Source organism: Coptis chinensis, chromosome 8, assembly GCF_015680905.1.
Source record: "Coptis chinensis isolate HL-2020 chromosome 8, ASM1568090v1, whole genome shotgun sequence".
NCBI lineage: Eukaryota > Viridiplantae > Streptophyta > Magnoliopsida > Ranunculales > Ranunculaceae > Coptis > Coptis chinensis.
In genome coordinates, this window is record NC_141463.1 from 53,622,942 (window position 1) to 53,646,267 (window position 23,326).

The window sequence follows — 23,326 nt, forward strand, 5'->3', positions numbered from 1 at the left end:
TTATGTTCCCCACCAAATCAATGGGAAATAACTTGACACCGCGTGCGCTTCTTTGTATTGTGCTCTAAAAACTGAATGTGGGAAAATAACACGCTAAAATGTAGAAAGAGGCATCGCTTCCTTGAACTTTTGAACATGACTACCCTGCCTTAAAGCATTTTCGCTCGTGAGATAGTAGACAATTTGGGGTTATTCAAAGACACGGCAGTCAAAATATGCAAGCCGAGATGCTATTACACTATTATGCGAAAGGGGATGGAATAATTGAATCAAGCATATCAAACATCAATTTTTCATCATGACTACTGGCCCGATGCATATATAATGTAATAGAATAGTACTTGCAATCATATGTGTTGCATCTCTCGTAATAATAAAATGACGTTACATAAAAAAAAAAAACATATGCAAGCCAAAATATAACAACTTGTTAAAAATATTAAATATTTCATTAGAACGGTACACGAGTTAGGAGAAGCCAACCCTTCTATGTATCGTAGTATGGCCAATGATTGGTTGGTTTGCCTCATTTTCATGATCCGGAAGAAGCCTCAAGTCGGGGTAAGAAAGGGGTCCGAAGGACCCTCTCGTGGAACATCGAGCCACCTTACACGGCCAAATATATCGGTATATTCAGTTTTATCTAGTTCAACCAACTTCCTCTTGTATGTTGGATGGGCATAACTTTCCTCGATTCGACAAATCAGAAATAACGGAACAAATTCTAAGGTAAGATCATATCTTTTCTCGCACACCGGTTTAAAGACTGCATGTCTATGTTGGAACCTCGACACTCGGTCGCACGATAGCTTCTTAAAAGCAAAAACTAAAAGTAGTTTAAATGATAAGTGTGGAAATAAAAAAAATGAAATCGAAACCGGCTATGAAACCTAAGTGGCGTTCTATACATAGTTTCGAACGAGGACTTTTATCACTTTAACTTTTTACTATAAACATCTCCTTCACAGATAGAACAACTTTCATTACAAGAAAGTTGTTACCTTTAGCTTCGTGAAAAGAACCATTATACCGCTCACCTAGTGCCAAGTCCGATGCCCTGAGCCCCAAGGGCCAAAGCAGCAACATAACCACGCCCATCCACAATACCACCTGCAGCAATGATGGGTATATCTTGACCATCAATAAGATCAACTACTTTTGGCAATAGCGACGTCAATCCATCCTGAAAAAACAATTAGAATCAATGCTAAAGAGGTGAAGAATTTTCCTACATACATCTGTAAATTAAAAATATCAAAAAGTTAAACACATTGTGTCACTTATTATCCATGAATCGTGATAATTTTCTGTAACATGGCAAACATATTGTTAAACCTCTTACAAAGGGCAAGTAATAATTTTCTGATATTAATTAACATCATACAAGAGAAAAATAATAACTTGCAACACTTGATAATATAAGTCTCAACTATTATTTCAACCAGGGTTCAAGTAAAAGATATACCTCCTTGCATCATGAGGAAGAGCAGTTCGTACATTTTTTGCCATAGAATGTCATAATCCTTCCATCCACAGAAATCCAAAGCTAGCGTGCTGAAGGCCTCAAAGATAAGCTTTATGTCTTTGTGTGTATTTGTGTTTAGGTTATAAGTTCAATATTATTTTCGTTAGATTGGATACTACCAAGAAAAGAAAAATGCAAGCAAAGCCTATTTGTCAATGAGTAAAGAGAGACGGAGGAGAAAGTTATCGAAAATAGAGACTGGGGAGAGGAGTCTGGGCACGAGTTTCTTGTTACATAAACATAAACAAAATTTCATCCAGTTTTATGCTGGTTTCACCCTTAGTACATTTTCTCATCTTTATGCTAGAAGATGACAGATCTGTGGTGTGCTCATTGGGATGCATTTAAAGGTATGCGCATTGTAGATTTAGTATTAGTTATTTTGAAATTTTATTATTTGAGACTTTAAAAGTTAAAAATTGAAACACTACATCACCACATGTCCAAGTAGTCAACCAATTAACCCTACCCAAGTTCCAACCTACCTTTTCGTATTTAGTTAAACACCCATTTCCGCCGCCCCACACTCTCATTCTAATCTACAACATAGCAACCCTTAAAATAAAAGAAGAAACACTCTACACATCATGACCCAACTTTTTGTCTTCCTCCCATCGTCCATTTCACTTGCAGAACTTTTTAAGGCAATTTATACTCTCTACTATAGCTTTCATGAAGGAGTAATATGAAGTTTGAAGATGGAATCAGATAGCAATAGTGTGTCTGAAGCTTTTAAATAAAATGGAGGATCGGAGACAGTATTTTCCTTGTTGGATATGGTTGAAAGTGGAGAATTTATGTTAATGGGACCAAAATCCAGAGAGAAAATGAACTTGAAAAGGATTGGGCTTCTCAATTAATCGAGTTTTTCAACCGAGTTTTTCAATAATTCTTTAATTCGCGTTTTATTCTTTTGTGGGTTAAAATTTGCATATTTTTCTGAATAATTGAAAAGTTCGGAAGTATTATATTTTAATATTGTGTCTGGCTCAACTTGCGCCTTTATTCTTGACAGAGCAGAAATCTCTCACTTGCGGTCGATAATCAAGCTTCAACTCCTTCACTGAAACGATATCCTGACACTTGGAGAGTCTCGAGGTCAAGATAACAACTTAGCATTGAATATTGTCCACTGGGCATGTCCTAGTTGTCTTGATAACTATTTTCTTCAAGACTAGGGCTCTTTCCAGCAATGTTTTCACAAACTTCATTTCATGCTCAGCCCCATGAGGATCCCAGATCTCGAAGCATTTCAGACTACGAAACATATTCTTGATTGGCATGTTTGCTTCCCAATCTTCTACGTTATAAATTGGACCTAAGCACCATTTTTCCTATCGAGCAAGAAAAAGATTTGCATGAAATGTTTGTAATTTTTTTTGGTAACTATGAAATGTTTGTAATTGAAAGCTTATAAACGATAGGATACAGAATATATACATAACGAATTAGAGAATTTGACACTTCTTAATGTTTGATCTTTGCTTAAGTATATTTTTACCAGTAAACTGCTCAATGATATTGACCTCAATTCAGTAGGAGGCATACCCAATAGCAATTTGAGCTCATACTGGTAATTATATTGATAAAGTTGAGGCTTCGAAAACAATAAAGTAAGAGCATTTTTAGGTGGTAGTAGGAGTGTAAAAAAAAATCATTGAACTATCATCCGGTAGGGTATCCGGTCTTTACCCGCCACCCAAACCCGTACCGACCCGAAAACAGACCCATTTTGTCCCGCCACCGTTTTTACGTGGTCGAGCTATGGCTATACTTCTATGCAGGGCCGGCTCAACCCCCTAGCAAAATAGGCAGCTGTTTAGGGCCCCGCAGCCCAAGGGGCCTCAATATAATTCAGCCCAATACTTTCTTTTCAGCCTACAATCGTTTTTCTAGCCCTTATTTAAGGGTTAGATAACGTACATTGGAATCTATGAAATAACGTTAGATAACCATTTGTTTCCCTCGCCTTCTCTAACGTTTCTCTCGTGTTCTCTGACCAAAAAAATTCCTCGCATCCATTGACATTTGGCGTTCTCTGACCAAAAAATTCTTCGCATCCATTGGCATTTGAACTTTGCTTAGGGCCCCTGATTGTCTTGAGCCGCCCCTGCTTCTATGCTCAAATCCGACCCGTCAAGCCGCCTGACCCACACCGTGTCAAAAGCCGTTGACTCAACTCCGTTGTTGATCTGCACAATTTCAAGACTTTAACTCTAATATTTTTGTATTTTTTTTATAATTTTTTTTAATTTTTGTAGAAATTTGAGAGATATTAATACAAACTTATGAGTTCAACATCAATTTCGCATATTCAAGTTTGAACATTGGGCAAATATCAAAAATTCAAATTCAATTTTCGAATTTTGGAAAAGATAAATCATTCATCTTTGTATTAATTTTGAATTCTTTTAGTTTATATTTTATTGTTTTGTACTATAGATCCTCATTCCCATCTTCATTTTATCATGTTATGGAAAATAATAAATTTACAAATGGTAAATTACGATAAAAAATTTCAAATTTACAGATATGGTTTTGGGTTCAAGTTAAAGATTTTTTTATTTTTTTTTATTTTTTATTGATCGATTGATTCTATTTTTTTTCTCTATGTTGTGAATTGGAAATATATTACTTGCAGAATTAGAAAAAAAATTTGGGTGAAATTGGGTTAAAATGATAATTTCCACCCGACCCGAATGACCTGTCCAAAACCTGCCCCGTAAGCTCACCTAATAGGCCGAGTAATGGTATTAAAACATGACACTTCAATCCGCCTCGCCATGCCCCGTCGGGGACTACTGGATTTGTATTCTCTAGACCTGCTCCGACCCTGCCCTATCACTATTTGACCCGTGGTTGACCCAACCCGTCTCGTATTACACCCCTAGGTGGTAGTATAACCCGTGTTTTTCTTCAAATTTGAAGGAAAAGTTTGAAATATCTTGGAATTCCATCTCTAAGTGGCCTCAAATCCGGTCGCATCACCTGTTTGTTCGAATTTTTGTCGCAAATTTGACAATTTAGATGCGGATACGAAACAACATTGGTAATGTCGCCCCAATTTTTTTTTTGACTTTGACCAGCACTACGTGCCAGTGGTACTATCGCGCGCCACTACTAATGTCGCGTGGGTTTTTTTTTTTTTTTGAATCGTTGCGCACCACTCCTAATATCGCGTGGGTTGTTTTGGAATTGTGCATGCGACACTCCAACTGTTGCGTGACAGTGGTAATATCGTGTGGGTTGTTTTATGCTAATGGAATTTGCGACCACTTAGAGTTGGTCGAAATTTGCTATCAGATTCTTCAAATTTGAAGAGTATACTACTACCACCTAGAAATGATCTAACACTGTAACAATCCTACTTATTACCAGGTTGCCTCTCCAGATCAAGAGTTTCTAAACAAGGAAATCTCTCCAAGAAATTTAGCAATGCGTTGACATAAGCACTGCTATCAGCACCATCGGCAAATCAATCAGCACCACTTGTCTTGTATTACAAAACTCGGGAAGTATATGCATTGCCAATATGTCTGGAAAATCTGTTAAAATCTTCACATATAACAGCTGACAAAACAGTGGGATTAGTAAGCAAGAAATAGGTAGCAAAATACTTCACTATATGATTTAATATGAAAGAGCTTTATTACTTGCTAACAACAATAACATGCTTTTAAAATAATATTTTATAAGCAAGAAGCAACAAACATTCCCGATAAATTGCATAGGTTTTTTATGACTAACATATTATTATTTCATGATGAGGAGTTATAATTCCATACCATAGAAAAAAGTTTCTCAATATACTAGTAAATCAAATTACATGTATAATCTTGAAAACTACCACCATGAAGGTAAGACTACGACTTCACCAGTCGTATAGCTCCTCCTTCGTTCTTTCCACTATCTTGTGCCCTTGTTTCTCTTCATGCTGAAAGACCCTCATGTTCCTCTTTTCCCACAAAGTCCACGTCAATTGCAATTGGAAGATGCTCCGATAACCATTTTGCCTTAGAGAAAGAGGTAGTCGTGTATACTTGTATGATATCAATATCCAATGCCTCCTTACTATTGATTGGTGGCCCCCAGCGTTAGTAAAATAATGTAAAGAATAACACCCAAACGTCATACAAGAAAGAACACGGTGAGAATAAGATGATCACCACTCTCCTCTACCATCTTGTAAAGCAAGCGAATATTATGAATTCTCCCCAAGAAAGAGGACCAAAAGAAAACAACACAACAATATGACTCGCCAGGAGAGAACCAAGAAAACCATGCTACTCTGTTTAGCATAAAGCTCTTCCAAATTTTATGGGCAACTTACCAAACCGGACCGATTCCTAAATTGGTACAGAATCGGACCACCAATGTTTTATTCAATAAAAGGACCTGTTCTTGGTATCTGGACCAATTTAATTTGTCCAGTTTGTCCTCCATGTTAATGTACTACTTATGTTACCATTCCCACAAAATCTATTTATTTTTACTAGCTTCCTGACACGTGGCTACGCCACGTGAACGGGCAGTTTTTGGGCAGTGGCAGTTCCGTAATTGTTTGCAAAAAAGGAGGCTAATGTCTCAATTCTAAAAAGAGGAGTCCACGTGTCAGTTTTTTAGAAAGTGGTAATATTGTAAATATTTGCAAAACTGAGGATAATGTGTTAAAATGAGAGAGAAACGTCTAAATTTTACCGGTCAAATACCGGTCTTACCCTTTCATAATATATCTTATTACGAATTTACCTTTTAATAATAATTGTAATAACAAAACTTGTTCAGGGGTATAACCGGAAAAAGGCACTATTCACCGAACCAAACTCTTTAAAATAGTTAGATTGTAAAGACCAAAATGACCTTTCATTAATTAGAGACCAATTTTGATGCCACCTATGCACCTTAACAGCCACGTGACTAGTCCTCAAACTTTCACTTTTCGTCTCTTTCTCAAACACTTTACCTCCATCTCCCATAAATCATTTTGGTCTCCATCTTGTAGAAGGGAAATTGAAAAGAAGATAAATTAATTTTGGGTTTTGGAATCTAATGTGAAGATCATAGATGAAGTCTTACGTTAGAATGAGATGTCCACCATTAACACAAGCTCTCGAAGGAAGGGAAAAAACCAAGATAGAAAGGATATGGTGGTTCTTCATGGATTTGACTTCAATTTGACTTATTTTTTCCAGCAAACAAATTCATTTCTATTTTCTAGTAGCAATCCATATATCCTATCTAGTCATTCATGTCCATATAACTTGGGTAACAAATTCACTACAAGCAATCTTATCTCCACTACAATTTCAAGAAACTAGCATCAATAAAGGTGGCCTAATGGTAGATCCATACAACGCAAATGCGTCGAATAAATAAAATGATCTAGCAAGGTCGGTTTTTCAATATTGATAGGATTTGGATAAGAAAATGAGGATTGGATTGGGTTTTCGACAGTACTACATAATTTTTCCAAACCCATATAAGTTTTCTAAGACACTATATAAGTTATAAAAAAAACTATATTATATAAGTACGCTTCCAAAAATATTATATAAGCGTATATATGCTTTCCACGACAATATGTAAGACTTAAATAAAGAACAGTATCTTAGTACTTTCGACGATACTATATAAGCATTCCAAGCAATTATATAAGTTTTCTAAGACATTATATAAGCGATAAAAAAACAAGTTTCATTGCACTTTCAAATTAAGATATTTTATAAGATATCACCGACGCTATAAAAGTGAGAAATAAAATTAAACACTAAAAATGAAGACAAACAATACTACTAATTAATACTACTATTAATACGACACTATACGGATATTCCAATAACGAAGGCAAAACCAACTAAATCGCAAATGAAGTTTCTTCTTAATATCATTAATAACGAACTATATTAGGAGATTGACACTATTGAGTCCTACTGATGATAAATGACCACAATGGAGCGTTAGATCAATGGACGAAGAAGAAGAAACTCAATAGATAATTTATACTAGAACATGATAGAAGAAAAACTAAACTAAGACATAAGAAAAATGTTTCATCTCCCTTTCCAAGAGAAGGGAGATTAGCTCTTCATACTATGCTATGAACACAATATGAAAATGAATTATCTTTATTCATGGTAATGGTGAAAAAGGTTTGAATTTTCTTCTCTCTTAATTCTAAATCTAAGATGCAAAAACTAAATTTCATAGATAATCTAAAACTTGGGTTTTTATGCCTTATATATTGGCTTACATGTTCGTCTTGATAGATCGATATGCGAAGCATATGTTTTTTTTTTTAAATATTTAGAGGGTTAAGACAGACCCATACCGGTTACATCAAATGACCCTAACCGAAGGCTCATCAACCCGGAGGGACACTAGCTCGAAGGCTTACATTGCCCGAAGGCTCATCAACCTCGAAGGGAACCTAGCCCGAAGGCTCTCACCGATGTGTCATTTTTTAGTAGACCCATCCGCCTCCACCTTGTCCATGAAGATTTGATTTCGCTCCTTGGTCCACCTATCATAGCAACACCCTTGTCGCTAGCCCGAAGATTGACCTAGCCCAAAGGCCCATCACATAATTACACAAGAAATAAATCTCAACCAACACTTGGTGGGATTCGAACTTGCAACATCTCCCATAAGGAGAGGGTACACAACCAATTGAGCGAAACATATGTTTATTCGGTGTCAAACTCTCGAGAATCGTTCTATAAGCAATCCTGGAAAAGTTGTATTCGGTTGCACAAAAGTTAGACGTGGCCCACATAGCCCTGTATGCTATTTCCCAAGCTGCAGCTTTTGACAACTTTCAGTTTCCTAATTCTTGTGAAACTCTAAATTCTTTTCCATGTTGATATCCTCTTCCTATAAATTCAAAATTAAGGCTATGAGATCAGATTTAAGACTCTTCTAACTCAATTATTATCCTCTTTTAGAGTCCCATTAGGTTTGGTAATTTTGGAGACCTAAATGACATTTTTGCCCTATGCCTTTAGCTGTAATTCACAATGACTTATTTTTTGTTTGTTTTACTTTTTTCCCTTCATATTTCACATTTAGATTTTTTGACCTGCAAAAACTCAAATTGCATTATATTAGAACACTTAAATATAAAATGAAGACTAACATACATATAATTGGGGATATAAATAATTACTTTTGAACACTTATCAAGGATGTGATAAAAAAAAACACTAAAATTGAAGACAAACGACACTACGAATTAATACTACTACTAGCCTGAAATGGTCATTGGTGAAGCGTTTTTTTTGCAAAAAAAAAAAAAATAAAATGATGGGTGTGCTTATCACTATAACAAAAAAAAGTGATCTATAATAGCAATTTTTTAATATCATTTTTCTCCATATGCTATCATAGTTTTTGATTTATTGCATTTTTTTATATGAAACACAATGGTGGGTGTTTGGGACAAGGCCAAATATTTCAATGTCGGGTGATATATCGAATTCCAAAAAACCAATATATATTGAATATATCGGTAGATATATATTTTTTTGTTGACCAGTCAAAATTTTATTTTATATGTCGATATATTAAAAATATCATCGATTATATCAAAAATATCGTTGATATATTAAAAAAAATTGGTCAAAATCAACGATCTATATCGGATATATAATATATATCGATATCTATAATACAAAACAGCTCAGTTTTTAAGCAGAGTTATAAGGGCTTAAGTGGTGGTCCTGCTTTCCTCGGGATCTGTGTAGTATCGCCCAATTTCAAACCTTACGTATTCTAAGTTTTTAAACCCTACGTATTCTAAATCTCATTTTTCTCCACCCCACCCCCTCTGCGTGAAATCTTTCTCCACCCTCCACCCCACCCACAGCGTGATGGTGGTATGAACGAAACAGACCCCCTGCGTGATGGTGGTATGAACGATGTCAAACAGACCTGGCTACTTACGATTTTGCAGGATGCGAAGCTTAATTTACTTTGTTACATGTATTGTCTTTTTTTATCACAAAGAAGTTGAGTTCTTTTTTCTTTTAAAAATTATATTTTGGTAAGAAATACAAACATGTCATCATCTAGACCATCTCCATCTTTTAGTCTAATGGCTGTAACTCTCTTTTCAACCATAATTTTTCTTTTTATTCCAAGCAGCTAACCAGAAAGTTGCTTAGTGGTTGTTTCCATTTTTTGGATATAAAATGCGGTTTGTTCTTTCTCTAGGTGACAGGGCCATGCTATCAATGTTGTACTCTGATGCAATTGAGCTGTATACCTGTACCATTGCATTCTGTCGCAGCGATCCTCCTCACACTAACTTCAACAGGTAAGTCTTAACTATGGATGACTAATTATGTTATGATGCAATGATGGAGATAACCAAAGCTTAGGTTGGCACATATGAAGCTACTGTTGGATTTTAACTTATTATAGAGCACTATCTGCGTTAAGCATTTGCTAAATTTTGTTTCGTTCTTATTTAAGAAATTTCTATGAATTCTTGAATTTTGTAGCTATTGTTTACCTGCAGTCATTTTGTTTGTTTGTTTGTTTTTTTTTTGAATCCTCTGTCCATTTAGCATAGTTAGGCTCTAAAAATTATTTTTTGATATACAACTTGATTGTATGCATGTCCTACTTGATATGTTTAGATTTGAATAGAAAGCATGTAATCTAGACATGACAATATGAAAAATTGCTTGCGTCCAATACAAGCTGGCCATGATGATATGAAACCCCTGCGTCATGGTGGTATGAACAATGTCCACCAAAGATGAAGAGGAAACAGAGCATTTGTTTCTTAGGAAGAAAAGATGGCTTCTTCAATTAAGGTAACTAGCAAATCAAATAATAACTCAGTCTCTTAAGATACCGTACTGCAAAGTTTCAGAAGGTTGTTGGTTAACAATGGTTCTCTGTTTCATTGGTTTTTTGTTTTGCCAATTTCTTTGTGTTGTTGTTGGTTAACAATGGTTCTCTGTTTCATTGGTTTTTTGTTTTGCTGAAAATATATTTTCTTAACTACAACTTCCCTATTATCTTCGACAGGTTACTGTTCTATTCTAATCTATTGGCGTAAAGTGAGAACACTATAGTAGATAATATGTAATAACATTTGTATTCTCACGTTATTTGGAATGTTAATATACTATTGATAAACCTTTTAGTTCCTTTGCAAGACAACCGAAATAAGGAAGTATTAATCACGTCCAATGTGTCTATATATGTTAATAAAACAGAGAACAACAGAATCAGTGTCAAAGGCAGTGAAGGTGCTCAAGGCCGCTGATGGTTACACCTGACTTTAGATATATTGTTGCTGTTAAGTAATCTTTGCCAACTGGAAATTTGACGTTCCCGCCACCTGCACCAGAGCATGCATCGATAGCTGCTTGGATTTGAGACGTGTCGTAGGCTATTGGTGTTGCTGCTTCGTTTCTGTTTATTTTGAAGCTTGCTGCCTCTCTTTCTTTACTGCGGTCTCTGCGCCTGCCCCATCGAGGTATTTGCACTTTTATATTATGGAATCGGCGTAGTTCTGTTCAAATAAGCTGTGTACACAATTACTGATTATATTGATGTAAAGTTAGCGTCCACAATGTAACATAGAGTGTTTCCGTTTGGCAGGTCTGAAGGGGTCTCTTTGGTATACTACAAAGACCAAAGGATGGCGTTACTACACATGCTTCCAGCTGAATAATATAATGTCTTTGTAGTTTTTTGCAGCAAAAAACCATTTAACACATTGTAAAGTCGTATTGCTAAGTTACTATTACATTGGCAGATCACAGTGCTATCAAATGCATTGGCCTCTAAAAGGCACGGTCACATGTCATCAGGTTGTGTAGGTGGAACTTTTTGTACAGATTGTTGCACAAATTTTCTGAACAAATATCAAGTGGTGCAGCTACCGCCAATGGTGCTATGAGCCTTTTAAGGCCTTTTGTGTCAACATTTCTCCCAACAGAATCAGTGTCAAAGGCAGTGAAGGCGCTCAAGGCCGCTGATGGTGATATTGTTTCTGCCATCATGGAGCTAACTAACTAAGAGAGCCTTTTTGGAGAATATTCTCACGGTTGAGACAAGTATAAGGTTTTTATATTTGTTTTCAGAGAATTTGTTTGGCTGAGGGAATCAGTCTTATCTATCGTGTTGTATTATTAGCAAATTTTCTGAGTGCAACTGTTTGATAAAGATTATGGGTTGTTTTCCAAATTGCATATTTGTGTTGGCATGTGTCAAAGTTCTGCGACTCCTGCACCCATCTGTTAGGTATCGTTGTGGTGCTGTAGCTTGTAGGCCCTGTAGTTAATTATCTAATCCATACTGATTCTTCATACTGATTCTTAACCAGATTTTTAGAAACTTATCTATTCGTCTCTTCCTCCCAAACAAAACACTGTTCTTCTAATCATACGCCAGAATTGCACCAATGGTGGACATTTATTTATTTGAAGCATGGATTGGTTAGATTTGATTGAATTTGGGTAATTTGATTAAGAATTCCAACGTTCTCCTTCAGTGATGCTCAATGATAAGGTGCTGACCAAGTTTTGAACCTGAGAAGTCTACTAACCATCTAAGAACCAAGTTTTATGAACAAAAGTGGGGGGCTAAAATGAATCCCAGTCAGCTAGCATTCTTCATACTGGGTTTCGGTTGGAATGAGAATGTCAAGCCCGAATAACACTTAGGTTGGCGTTGGGCTATATCCTTTTCAAACCTACAAACCAACTTTGTGAAGTCTCTAGCATTGCCCTAAACCTTCTGGGATTCATGGTAGTATGGTACCAGACTACCAGTTCATCACAGGCACCGAGTCACTCACCTATTTTTATTTTCACTAAGAATCTCTCGCGCTCAAATTTAGTCATCCAAGCTGAGCACGTACAGACAAGAGTGATGGTGCTAACTTAGCAAAGATTTTGGATTCTTAGCATTATCCTTTTTTTTTTTGGTTGGCCTTAGCATTATCCTAGCTTGCTTGCTTCCTATCTAATCCTAATTCTTAGCATTATCCTAGCTTGCTGCCTCTCTTTCTTTACTGCGGTCTCTATCTATTAAATTCTTAATGTAATTCTTTTCTTCCTATCTAATGCTAATTCTTAGCATTATCCTAGCTTGCTTCTTATCTAATGCTAATTCTTAGCATTATCCTATCTTGCCACTCATCTTCTATATAGACCTCCAAATATCCACACACATTCATCCAACTTCTCCACAAACTTCAATCCCTGACCATCGATCACTCCATCACCAATGATCCCAATGTCTGTAACATTCTTCGACTCAACTGGATAATCACCCAATCTTGGCCCACCTAAAATTCTAGCTCCTTTTTCAATCTCCAACGTTACACCTGACTTTAGATATATTGTTGCTGTTAAGTAATCTTTGCAAGCTGGAAATTTGACGTTCCCGCCACCTGCACCAGAGCAAGCATCGATAGCTGCTTGGATTTGAGACGTGTCGTAGGTTGTTCCGTCTCCGATGGCGTGATAGTCAGTTACAGAGAAGGTGGTGGAGTATAGATTGGAAGAGGGGTGCTGGAAGCTTTTTGAAGTGTATATTTTGAACTGACTTTAGCTTCTCCTGCTATTGGTGTTGCTGCTTCGTTTCTGTTTATTTTGAAGCTTGCTACCTCTCTTTCTTTACTGCGGTCTCTGCTCCTGCCCCATCGAGGTATTTGCACTTTTATATTATGGAATCGGCGTAGTTCTGTTCAAATAAGCTGTGTACACAATTACTGATTATATTGATGTAAAGTTAGCGTCCACAATGTAACATAGAGTGTTTCCGTTTGGCAGGTCTGAAGGGGTCTCTTTGGTATACTACGAAGACCAAAGGACGGCGTTACTACACATGCTTCCAGCTGAATAATATAATGTCTTTGTAGTTTTCTGCTCCTCCTTATAGCCTGTCTTCTCAGCGACCGCTATAAAAAATCACTTCTGCGCCTGCCCCATCGAGGTATTTGCAATTTTACATTATGGAATCGGCGTAGTTCTACTCAAATAAGTTGTGTATACAATTACTGATTATATTGATGATTATATTGATTATAAGTTGTGGATGTTTGGCAGGTCTGAAGGTAGTGAAAGGGATGAAAGAATCAGGCCTGACTCTGAAAGCCCTGGGCCATATCCCAATGGGTAAGTTTTCTTACTTTTCATATTGTTACGTTCTCTTGAATGAAACTTTTATGCATATGCATTATTAGTTTCTAATGAATACATGAGATAATGTTTTAATTACTTTTGACTTTTAGAGTGTAAGACGAGGTAGGATTGGAATGAGGTTACAGAGAAGAGAAATCTTCAAACAAACTTCACTAAAATCTTCAAGCCAAAACCATGGTACGAAGTCCTGATTCTATGTGTTTGTTTCGTGCTTTAACAGTTTCTATTTGTTTATACTTTGCCTAAGTTGCATTATTATTTCAATTTTGCAATAAACTATAGGTTGTTGCCCAAGATGGAAGACACCAAGCTGAACAAGAACCACCAGCTCATCCCTCTAACCTTCAATTACCTTCCAAACGCCAATTGGGACAGCGTGCAAGAAGACAACAGGAGCATATACAACGCACTGCAGTGTCCATCAACTCTGTACCTTCTCGACGCTCATTGGCACAACGTGCACGAAGAGAGAGAGAGCAACAAATGCAACAACTTATGCCAACATGTCCACACACAGTAATGGCACCAAATTTTACAAGAAGTTTTGAGGTGAGAAATCCCTCAATTACATCAAATGTTGGTTTCAGACAAAACAGGAAGAACAAAGCGAGTGATGCAGTCTTGCTCACTCCACCCAAGCGAACTAAAGGTGCATGTTTTACTGGATCACTATCGACTGGTAATCACGACCTTGGAAATGATTCTTCTAGCCAAAATACGCTTTCTGACCATTTGTAAGTTTTTATTTATCGTACATAGTACTCTTATATAGTATATTCTAATTCTATTATCCTTAACATGTTTTTTTTTTTTTTTCAAGGAATTCTCAAACACGCATAAGTCCAGAATGTGCTATCGGTACTAATGATGAACAACCTCCTATGGAAATTGATGATGTTGTACAACCTTCTATTGATGTGCATAATGATGGTCGTCATTATCTTGGCAAAATGGATGTGGAGTGTCCTTATTGTGGAGCTCTTCATTGGATGGATGAGAGGCTGGCAAGGTCATCACCGAAACGTCCTCTTTTTGGATCATGTTGTAAGCAAGGAAAAATCAGTCTCCCTTTGCTTAATCCGCTGCCTTCCGCCATTCAAGATTTATACGTTGGAAACAATGCAAAGGCTAGATCATTTAGAGAACACACTCGGGAATATAATTTGGCTAATGCGTTCACCAGTCTCGGTTCCAAAGCAGATGACAGATTTTTCAGTGGGACGGGTCCTATCCCATTCACTGTACATGGTGAGTTGCGCCATCAAATTGGATCCTTACTTCCAGAACCGGGAAAGGAACCTACGTATGCTCAACTTTATATTTATGACCCAGCATCAGCACTCGATTTTCGTCACCGCAGAAATCCCCACTTGAGGCGTGACGTTCTAGACATTATCCGCACTAATGCTACTAGAGTGTAATAGATTTACGGATACCCTCCGTCAAGCCCATGATATATTGAGTGCAAATGAGGTCGGGATGATAGTGTCACAAACAGATTTGCACTACAATTAGATCAACCGACCGGAGACGATACAACCTTCCATCGAGAAATGAAATTGCAGGTTGTTTTACAGGGATGGAACCGGCGTGAGTAGTACAAGAGATATTGTACTACATTATAAAGTCGGGCAATGCATTAAACCGCATAGATGAATGTAATCCTGCTTATCTTCCGCTACACTATCCTCTATTCTTCCCTCATGGGGAATTGGGCTGGTCATGTGAAATGAAAATATATGATGTTGGAAACGATAACTCGAAGCGAATGACTCAGATGGTATTTTATGCGTATCGTTTGTTCCAAATACACACCGAAGTTCTCACCAATACTCCATGGTGGAAAGCTATTCCAAGAATTTATGTGTGATGCTTGGGCTTCAACTGAACAAAATCGCTTGAATTACTATAGAATGAATCAGGATAAACTTCGTGCGGAAGTGTACATGGGATTAACAGATGTACAGGATGGTGTGGATCCAAATGAGATTGGTCAGAGATTTATTTTGCCTTCATCGTTTACCGGAAGTCCAAGACACATGTTTGAGATTTTTCAAGATTCAATGGCCATAACACGTTACAACAAGCATCCAGATATATTCCTTACGATGACGGCAAATCCTAGGTGGCCCGAGATACAAGATGCCCTCGACAAACATCAAAATGCAAATGCATGCACTTACTCGAAATGGGTTGCCCGTGATGTTTGAACTAAAGAGAAGAGCCTTAATGAAATTCATCAAAGATAAGAATGTATTTGGTCGTGAAGTAGCACATGTTTACACTATTGAATTTCAAAAGCGTGGTCTTCCACACATGCATGCACTCTTTTTCCTTCACCACGAAGACAAAATACGCACTCCAGTCCAGATTGATAATGTCGGTTCATGGAACTTCCCCGATCCAAATGCAGATCCAATGCTTTTTGAAACGATAATAACTTGCATGATACACGGTCCATGTGGTGAGAGAAACATGAGCTCACCGTGTATGGAAAATGGCAAATGCACAAAACATTACCCCCATGCCTTTGCTGATGTGACAACTATAGCTGAAGATGGATATCCCCTCTATATGCGTCGTGATGACAAGCGTGTCTACTACGTGAAGGATAAAAAAGTTGACAATGGTGACGTCGTCCCATATAATCCGCAATTAGCAAGAATGTTTAACTGTCATATCAATGTTGAAGTTTGTGCCGGTTTGCATTGTGTGAAGTATATCCATAAGTACATATACAAAGGTCATGATCGAACAACATTAGTGTTGGCTGGTGGAGATGAGATTCAGCAATACATTGATGCTAGATATATTGGACCATCGGTGCTTGGAGGATATATGGATATTCATTACATGAAGAGTTCCCCACTGTTGTACGGCTAGCCCTTCATTTAGAAGGAATGCATCATGTTGTGTATAACCCAAAAGATCCACTCGAGAAGATTCGCACTAGAGCAAAAAACCAAAAGTCAAGTCTAACTGCATTCTTTGAGTGTTGTGCTTCAAATCCTGAAGCCCGGCTTTATACTTACCAGGAATTTCCTCAGCATTTTGTTTGGCATAAACAAGACAAGATATGGACCAAACGGAAACAAAATAAGGGATATGCAATTGGACGAATGTATTTTGCTAAACCCAACGAAGGGGAGAGGTTCTATCTGCGTTTACTCTTATCTGTTGTGAAGGGGCCAACATCATTTGAAAATCTGCGAACGGTTAATGGTATTCCCCACCCTACTTTCAAGTCAGCATGTGTTGCACGTGGACTTCTTGAAGATGATAAGGAGTGGATACAATGTTTAGAGGAAGCATCTATAATGACTATGGGACACCAGCTCAGAAGACTGTTCAGTATTATTTTGCTAGAGTGCAACCCAACACAACCTCATGAGTTGTGGGCAAAATTCTCAGCAAGTATATGTGATGATTTGGCGCACAAGATACGCACTATCTTCCCCAATCAATATCCCAATCCAACAGAGGAGCAAGTTAGAGATTTTGGCTTGCATCTTTTGGAACAATATCTTTTGGAATCAGGTAAAACTCTAGAAAATTTTCCGCCGATGCCACGACCAACTGGAAATTGGGGAATAGTGACTGAGAATAGGTTGATATGGGAGCAACGCCAACTTCAGTTTGATGTACAAGAGGCAGAAGTAAACCATAATATTGAACGCCTTAACAATGAACAACGAAATGCGTATGACGTTGTAGTCGACTCTGTGATTCAGAACGAGGGGAAAGCTTTCTTTCTAAATGGAGTGGCAGGCACAGGTAAAACATTTTTGTACAATACAATTGCAGACAAATGTCGCACTCTTGGTCATATTGTTATTGCAGTTGCCTCATCTGGTATTGCTTCACTTTTATTACACGGGGTAGAAATGACTCATTCTACTTTTTTCAATTCCGTTTGAAGTATTGGAAGACTCTATATGTGGGTTTAAAAGGACTCACTCCAAGCTAAACTGTTCAAACAAAACGAATCTAATAATTTGGGATGAAGTTCCAATGCAACATAGGTTCTGTGTTGAAGCAGTTGATCGCACGCTTAGAGATGTTTGCAACAATAAGAAACCATTTGGTGGGATCACAGTAGTACTAGGTGGAGACTTTCGCCAAATATTACCAGTGATACCGAAAGGAAGCCGAGAAATGGTTGTAGCGGCGTCATTGATAAGGTCATCGCTCTGGAAACATGTAAAGGTTTTAACTTTGGTGCAGAATATGAGATTGGATAGTTCGTTACCTGAAAATGTGGCATTTGCCAATTACTTAATAGAGGTAAAGCATAAATTACTCAAATTCTTTTTAGTTGCCCATTATATAGTCCATTATAAATGTTTTTTTTTCAAGCATTCATTAACCTAAGAGTTTCCATTTTATTACGACTTTTTAGGTTGGGACAGAACCGCAAGAAGTTGTTCAATTGCCATCAGCAATTCAGAAATGCAGAGATATTCAAGAATTAATATCTTCAGTTTATCCACAATTGGGTCGCCAGCCTAAAACCGACCAAAATTTTCTTACCGAACGAACAATTCTTTTTCGCGACGCAATGATGATGTCGCAGTTGATTAATTAGTGCCGATTAGATTTATTTCGTGGAGAACCTATTGTTTATTTGGTCACGACAAGTTGGAGGTTGAAAGCCTAAGCGATCGTATACTGCAAACCGTTATCCAAATGAGTACCTCAACTCTCTTGATCCTTCAGATTGCCACCATTTTCGCTTCAAATCAAACAAGGATGCCCGATAATGTTGCTAAGGAATATCGCACCGAGAGATGGTCTCAGAATGGCACCCGCTTGATGGTTGTGAGTTGCAAGCCACGTCATCCAAGTCCAATTCTAACCGAGAGAAGGCAGGAAATTTTCGCTGCATCCCCGAATAGCTTTGACGCCATCAAAAGAACTCGCCATTTCAATGACCGGACTTCAATTTCCAGTAAGCCTTTCATATGCAATGACAATAAACAAATCGCAAGGACAATCTGTTAAGTATGTCGGGATTGATTTTATGGAACCCCGTGTTTAGTCATGGCCGGTTATCGTTGCCCTTTCTAGATGTACTTCTTCAAAGCGAAATCGGTGTCATCCTTCCACCAGATTCTATGGACGACACAACTAATGTTGTCTATCCGAAGTGCTACTTTAATTTCTCTAAAGGTAATGTTATCAAAAAAAAAATCACGTCTTCCTCAATTAACCTTTCCTTAGGAACAAATTGAGATAAGGTGTTGCTTTTCTTGCATTTATTTTTCTATGTTACCGGTGTTCTCAAATACGGCTTGTGTATACATCCTACTTGTTCTTCTTTGCTCTTGGATTGGTTTTACCGTGGGTCGGATTTTCTACTTCATAGGTTACTCCACCGGTGATCCAAAGAACCGTTATGAAGGTGGGTATGAAATTATAAATTAAATCCTTTTAATTTAGCATCATTTTCATCAATTGGACATTATGTCCCAACATCTCTCGGATAAAGAGTATTTGGGTTCGAGAGATACTTTACATTCGAGTCAACAATCTCCATCTCTCATGGAGATTTGCAATCAAATTTCACAAAATCGGGAAAGAGGTATGGACTCATAAATCTCATTCCCGTGTCAAATTCGATAATTGTCTTTTCCAATTTTTCCTGTTCTGGTGTCGACTTTAATGTACTCTTGGTAATTTAATTACTCTCAGACTGCAGAGATTTTTTTTGGGCTTGATGACTTCATCCATGAATCCAGAGCTGTAGGTGGTAAGACATGGACCAAGTTTCCATATAGTCATATTTAATTTTGTAGTACTCATATAGTCATATCTATTTGTTTGTTCCTGTTTCATCAGCGAAACCATACATTCATATGCAAAGCAAGTAGTAGAGTTGGATCAACTGTTGAGGAGGAGGATTCTTGAGAGCATGGATGTTGAAAAGTACTACGATGAGCACATTGAATCCAACTTCTATCGATTCCGTGTTGCAAAGTACTATACCTGATCAACCGGATGAACTGAAAGAAACTAAGATGGGTTGTAGAGCTAACACGAACATGAACTTGGTTACTAATCAAGTTCAAGGATTGGAAATCATGACGAAGGATGGCCCAGGGGTACAAGCCAGATTCTCTCCAAACTCTTTCATTGTGCAAACTGGCGATGCTTTCACGGTATGCTAGCCTCCATCACTTTCTTAATTGCATATCTATATAGTTATTTGCAAAAGTTGTATAGATTAAGGCATGTAATATTTTAACACTCCTTAATGTAACTTTGGATGCTTAATTTTCCAAGGCATGGAGTAATGGTAGATTACAATCACCTATTCATTGAGTTATGATAACTGGAAGTAAATTGCTGTCAAAGTAATATTCTTATAGCTCTACGAATATCTTGACTTCGACTGGGTCATTGCTGAGACTGAATTAGTGACCTGTGTTTCACACTTTTTTTTTTCTTTAACTGTCATCGGGTTCAGCAGTTGAAAGTGTGACAATTGCACAAGTGCTCCCTCTGAACTACATTCGCTGTCTGGGCTGGGAAAACGATCGCTAACTGCTCCATAGGCTTGAAGTATTCACTGATATCGCTTTTGTCTGGCTTCATGGATGGAACTTTCAACTTGAATGGGGCAAGCTGGGTGTCAGGTGGTTGCTACAAGTTTTCTACTGCATATGAAAGATCAGAAATAGAGCCAGGATAAAAGGTATAATTGTTGGTTGCGTAAAAGCTTGGTGGTAAACAGTGGGTATGAGGCAGGTAAGTGTTAACTAACTGAAAAGAACTTTTTTGCTAAAGTACCGAGTTACCATCTGAAGTCGCACGCACGATTTGACGTAAGATTTTGCTAAGGTACACTAAGTTACTTACCTGATGTGGACTGTGTCATGATTTCTGGGTGACATGCTCTGCAATAGAGGAAATTGCTTTTGGAATTGCCAATAATGATTTGATTGAGGTTACAATTGCCATGCAATCTACTCATATAGATATATTCTAACTTTATACCACTTTCAACATATGATATTTGTTATCAGCAGTGAGCACTGCGAGAAAATTCCAGCCTAGGGTCAAAGTAAACACGCAGCCAAAAGACAAGCTTCCTGCCTCACATGCTATTTCTGTGGCAGCAGAGGGTTCCATTAATCATGATGAGGCTCCCAATTTTCATGCCTCCAATGTTAAGGACTTGGAGGGAGGACCTGGACTTGCATCACTTTCAACTTTTGATTGTCCAACACTTAGGCGTTGCGGCTTTGCCCCCACTAACAGTTCCTCGAACTTCTCTCCCAATGCACACTAAGCAAATGGAGATTGGTTGCTTTGTTTACGAAGAAGACTTTTTGTTTGATTCTCGAAGCTTGGGAAGAGAGGTGAAGATCTATTTCTTTTTATAGCCTTCTTCAGTGATCTTCACCCCTCATAGAAATCTGTCACAATATTTTCAGTAAGTACATTTTCTGAAACAATATCCTAAAGATGGACTGAAGGAATTCAAGCAAGAACTATTCCAATCGAAAAATTCGGAACCGCGGAATTCCTTGAACAGCTTGAGAACAGGAGAGCGATCAAGGTATGCTATTGTCCATTGCATCTTTGCATATTATTAAAATCAGTTCGCCTGACCATATAATTGCATCGCTCGAAGCATTAATATTCCTTTAAACTTTATTCCATGAGATCAATGGATTCACACAAAATCAGGCCTAGGTCCACCTTTAACCATATCAATCATGTTGCTGATTATCTTCTAATTTGCAAGTGTATGGAAAGAGAAAACTTCTGGTGTTTGCTTCTCCCTGTAGTCACCAGCATTCAATTTAGCAACGAACGACACTGGCACACAATGGACGAAGGAATACCACACTTAGTCGTCTACAGTGCCCTGTTATACTTTTCAGCTTCCTATTCCATTACATTAATAACTCTATTCAGATGGACTCAGATGAAGGGAAGCTTTTTATAGGAGGGATATCATGGGAAACAACAGAAGAGAAGCTGACTAAATATTTTGGTAACTATGGCCAAGTTTTGCAGACTGTTGTTATGAAAGATAAGGTTACAGATAGACCAAGAGGCTTTGGTTTTGTTGTTTTTGCTGATCCTTTGGTTCTTAATAGAGTTCTTCAAGATAAACATACTATTGATGGCAGAACTGTAAGTAACTCTATCTCTTAAAAAAAATTAGCTTTATCTTTTCTTTTTTCATGTGGGTATCTTTGTTTTTGTTGTTATTTGTGAAAAAAAAGGAGAAAGGAAGTTTCTTTTGGTCTTTTTGATATGTTATGTGTGTTTCCCTCTTTGGGTAACTTCTGACTTTGTCCAAATTTATCTTATTTTGTTGTTGATGTCTAGCAGAGAGAAGCACCTTCCAATCCATCTATTGGTGCCCCACGCCATCATATCTCCTTCACTTTGCTATACAAGATGCGTTATTCACTTTGCTATACAAGATGCGTTATGGAGTTTAAGGTCACTTTGAAGCGTCTTCGTAATGTGGTTTCTACATCTACTCGGCATTCATCTGTGGATGATCAACCTCAGAGGATAAGCTCAGTTGCAAGGTTTCCAAGTGCTGTGACAACTGTTTTCAAAACTGTAGCTGAAGCGATTTAATGTGTGGTGCACATCTAATGGGGGTGGGCCTCTCAAAGTTTGTGCCATGGGAAACGGTGGTGCTTCGAATGGGCTACGCCATTGGTGCAGTCTCATCGCTACTTGGATCTGTTGGATCCACTAATCTCAGATGTTCCTAAACTTGGGATCATTTAGAAGGCCGTGGACCTTGTATATGCTTGCACCCAACATGTCCCATCTGTGAGGCCATGTTGTACACCAACTACAACATTTAGGACTAAAAACTGCCAAGTGTTGGTAGCGGTGGTTCAAGTGCAAGTACTGCCTCTCAGTCTCCCATATCTGTTTTGCAGTTCGTAAAGGTCAATAATATCTAAGATTTTCAATTAGAATTTGAAAACTATTTCCAGTATTTTATTTTAGTTCTCAAGATGTAATGCTTAGCCACTTTTTTTTCCCCCCTTATAAGATGTAATGCTTATATGCCCCTTTAGTTGTATGTTGCATGACATTTGTTGCATCATAAATAGGATCTTTGGCCCCTTCAATGATACACGCTCACAGAGTTAATTTTAATTGTATAGTGTTATTTGGTGTAACCTTTGTCAATCCTGCTGTTGATAGTAACTTTTGATTTATGTTTGGTTATGAACAAGAACTTGATGGAGAGAACGCAAGATTCACACAATGATTTCTGTTTGATGGAGAGGATCATATTTTTTGCTTTTATCTGAAAACTCTATTCTATGTATTTTACTCTCTTCTTGGTAGGAACACTCCTTACAAATACGGCTTTATCAAATGGTTAGATACTCAATTCAACCATGGACACAGCATAACTAATTTGTTAAATTGGGGTTAAAATAAAAAATTGACACGATTTTATTTTGCTAAATTCACCCATAATAACTCGAGTGGCGTAGCCACGGGTTAAATTCTAGTATGAGATACAAAATGTGTCAATATATCCATGTGATTGTCGGTCGAACTTCTTACAATGTGATGCCTGATATTTGGGAGAAAACTTATTTGGTTTCTCCCTTTTCCCTCTCAAAACCCACGCAAATTTCAA

The 23,326-nt window shown here is 37.6% G+C and overlaps 4 protein-coding genes and 2 long non-coding RNA genes across 9 annotated transcripts; all 6 read left to right on the forward strand.

Moving 5' to 3' along the window:
- Positions 1 to 1,678: 1,678 nt before the first annotated feature.
- On the forward strand, positions 1,679 to 2,988 carry LOC147481928 (uncharacterized). Its single transcript, XR_015206290.1, has 2 exons — positions 1,679 to 2,623; positions 2,748 to 2,988. It is a non-coding gene; the product is annotated as an uncharacterized LOC147481928 (long non-coding RNA).
- Positions 2,989 to 9,864: 6,876 nt separating this feature from the next.
- On the forward strand, positions 9,865 to 11,725 carry LOC147481929 (uncharacterized). The gene is made up of 2 exons (XR_015205143.1): positions 9,865 to 11,012; positions 11,138 to 11,725. It is a non-coding gene; the product is annotated as an uncharacterized LOC147481929 (long non-coding RNA).
- Positions 11,726 to 14,570: 2,845 nt separating this feature from the next.
- On the forward strand, positions 14,571 to 15,110 carry LOC147481930 (uncharacterized). Its single transcript, XM_086579130.1, has one exon. The coding sequence runs from the start codon at positions 14,571 to 14,573 to the stop codon at positions 15,108 to 15,110; it is 540 nt and encodes a 179-aa protein (XP_086435256.1).
- An 808-nt stretch (positions 15,111 to 15,918) lies between these two features.
- Positions 15,919 to 16,572, forward strand: LOC147481931 (uncharacterized). Its single transcript, XM_086579131.1, has one exon. It carries the CDS (start codon positions 15,919 to 15,921, stop codon positions 16,570 to 16,572), a length of 654 nt encoding a protein of 217 aa, XP_086435257.1.
- A 17-nt stretch (positions 16,573 to 16,589) lies between these two features.
- On the forward strand, positions 16,590 to 17,606 carry LOC147481932 (uncharacterized). The gene has a single exon (XM_086579132.1). It carries the CDS (start codon positions 16,590 to 16,592, stop codon positions 17,604 to 17,606), a length of 1,017 nt encoding a protein of 338 aa, XP_086435258.1.
- A 3,380-nt stretch (positions 17,607 to 20,986) lies between these two features.
- Positions 20,987 to 22,346, forward strand: LOC147481933 (heterogeneous nuclear ribonucleoprotein 1-like). Of its 4 annotated transcripts, none has more exons than XM_086578022.1 (4): positions 20,987 to 21,050; positions 21,126 to 21,250; positions 21,483 to 21,834; positions 22,033 to 22,346. In XM_086578022.1, exons 3-4 carry the CDS (start codon positions 21,613 to 21,615, stop codon positions 22,291 to 22,293), a joined length of 483 nt encoding a protein of 160 aa, XP_086434148.1. In that variant the 5' UTR covers positions 20,987 to 21,050; positions 21,126 to 21,250; positions 21,483 to 21,612; the 3' UTR covers positions 22,294 to 22,346. The 4 variants fall into 4 exon arrangements, with proteins under 4 accessions (XP_086434148.1, XP_086434151.1, XP_086434150.1 ...); XM_086578025.1 differs by having other exon boundaries at positions 22,036 to 22,346; XM_086578024.1 differs by having other exon boundaries at positions 21,613 to 21,834.
- The last annotated feature ends 980 nt before the right edge of the window (positions 22,347 to 23,326 follow it).